Source organism: the organism of the source record quoted next (assembly GCF_019968985.1).
Source record: "MAG: Porospora cf. gigantea B chromosome Unknown PgB_NODE_7209_length_1540_cov_936.211, whole genome shotgun sequence".
NCBI lineage: Eukaryota > Apicomplexa > Conoidasida > Eugregarinorida > Porosporidae > Porospora > Porospora cf. gigantea B.
Genome location: NW_027179225.1, coordinates 1 through 1,540, shown reverse-complemented (window position 1 = coordinate 1,540; position 1,540 = coordinate 1). Strand labels below are relative to the sequence as shown.

Here is a 1,540-nt window from a genome sequence, read left to right as displayed (position 1 = left end):
AAGCTGCTTCAGAACCGGCATCCTACCGACCAGTGTCGATCCTCTCGCACGTTCGCAAGGTAGTAGAGGCGTCCCTACTGAGATACCTGTTAGAGGCGTACCAGCCCCATGCCGCTCAGTTCGCCTATATCCCGGGCAGGCGGATCCTGACGGCGGTGAAACAGGTGGACGCTGGGATCAGACAGGGACTAGACACAGTCTGCCTCGACCTGACAGCGGCCTTCGACATGGTCGACAAACACCGTGTAGCCACCTACCTAAAACGAGTCGGTCTAAGACAATCACTGACATCGGCGATACTGCTCAAGCTATCATCGACACGAAACATGATCAAGATAGGTAACACAATCTCATCGCCTTTTTGCACGACGAGGGGCGTCCCCCAAGGAGGGTGCTTGTCTCCGGTCCTCTTCCTCTTCATAATGGACGCCTTGGCGTCCAAAATAGCTGCACAAGGGGCCCTACCGACCCTCTACTCAGATGACGTCGCCATCCAGGGAGACCCACGACAGGTCCAACGAGCGCTGGACGAAACCCAAGAGTGGGAGTCGACAGAGGGAATGCAGTTATCTGTCGCAAAGACCTGGGCTTTGTCGAACACAACTTTCTCATACAGAGATATGGCGATTCAGAACCTCACCGAAGGCAGATATCTAGGACTAATCCTGGATCCAGGGGGTCTCAACTCCAAGAGATCTGTGGAAAACAGACTACCCCTGGTCGGAACAAGGGCCAAGCTGCTACGATTCGCCGGCGGGGCTGACCGGAAGTCACACCCCATACACCTCCGCAACCAACTACTCACCTTCGTGTGCGGAGCGGTGAGATACGGGGAACAAATCCTTGATAGGGAAGCCATCACTGAGCTACGACAAGCCATAGCGGACGTGGTCATGCAAGCGTTTGGCCTGAAACGATCTACATGGTCCACTCTGAAAGCACTGATCCGCTTCCGAGAAATAGGGCAAACATCGGCGGAAAAGATGTTTGAGACCGTCCAGACGGAAGCAACACTGAGGACCCTCGGTCGCACGGTCCACAACACGGGGACCTCCACACTGCTGAAGGCACTCCCAAAGGAAAGCGCATGGTTCCTCCTGAGATGGTGGACAGGCTTCTACCCAGACCCACGGAAGTACGGGCCCCTCCGAGATAGACACACGCACAGACTCCACTGCTGGGAAACGTTGGCGAAGGCACCCGGTTGGAACAACATGGAGAAACGACACATGATCCGAGAAACTGCTTGGTTGACAGAGGCAATCTACGGCGCGAACCCGGCTCCGGCCCTCCCTCCTCCGACTACCTTGATCAACCAAGGAACATGACCCGACCCTGAACTACCTATAGCGAAGTGACTCCTTGCCGGCCTCCTCGTGAGACATGAAATCAAGCAATGGCCGTGAACCGGCCTGGTGCCAGCCCGTGTATATGGTGCTACAACCCTCACTTCATTTGTATTTAGACAGCAGGACGGTGGCCCTGGTAGTCGGAATCCGCTAAGGAGTGTGTAACAACTCACCTGCCGAATGCAGTTACC

General features: G+C 55.5%; 1 protein-coding gene across 1 annotated transcript; it reads left to right on the top strand.

Moving 5' to 3' along the window:
* Positions 1-227: 227 nt before the first annotated feature.
* On the top strand, positions 228-1,328 carry KVP17_001784 (uncharacterized protein; the record flags this gene model as incomplete). Its single annotated transcript, XM_068517491.1, has 1 exon — positions 228-1,328. The coding sequence occupies one exon, from the start codon at positions 228-230 to the stop codon at positions 1,326-1,328; it is 1,101 nt and encodes a 366-aa protein (XP_068372160.1).
* Positions 1,329-1,540: the final 212 nt, after the last annotated feature.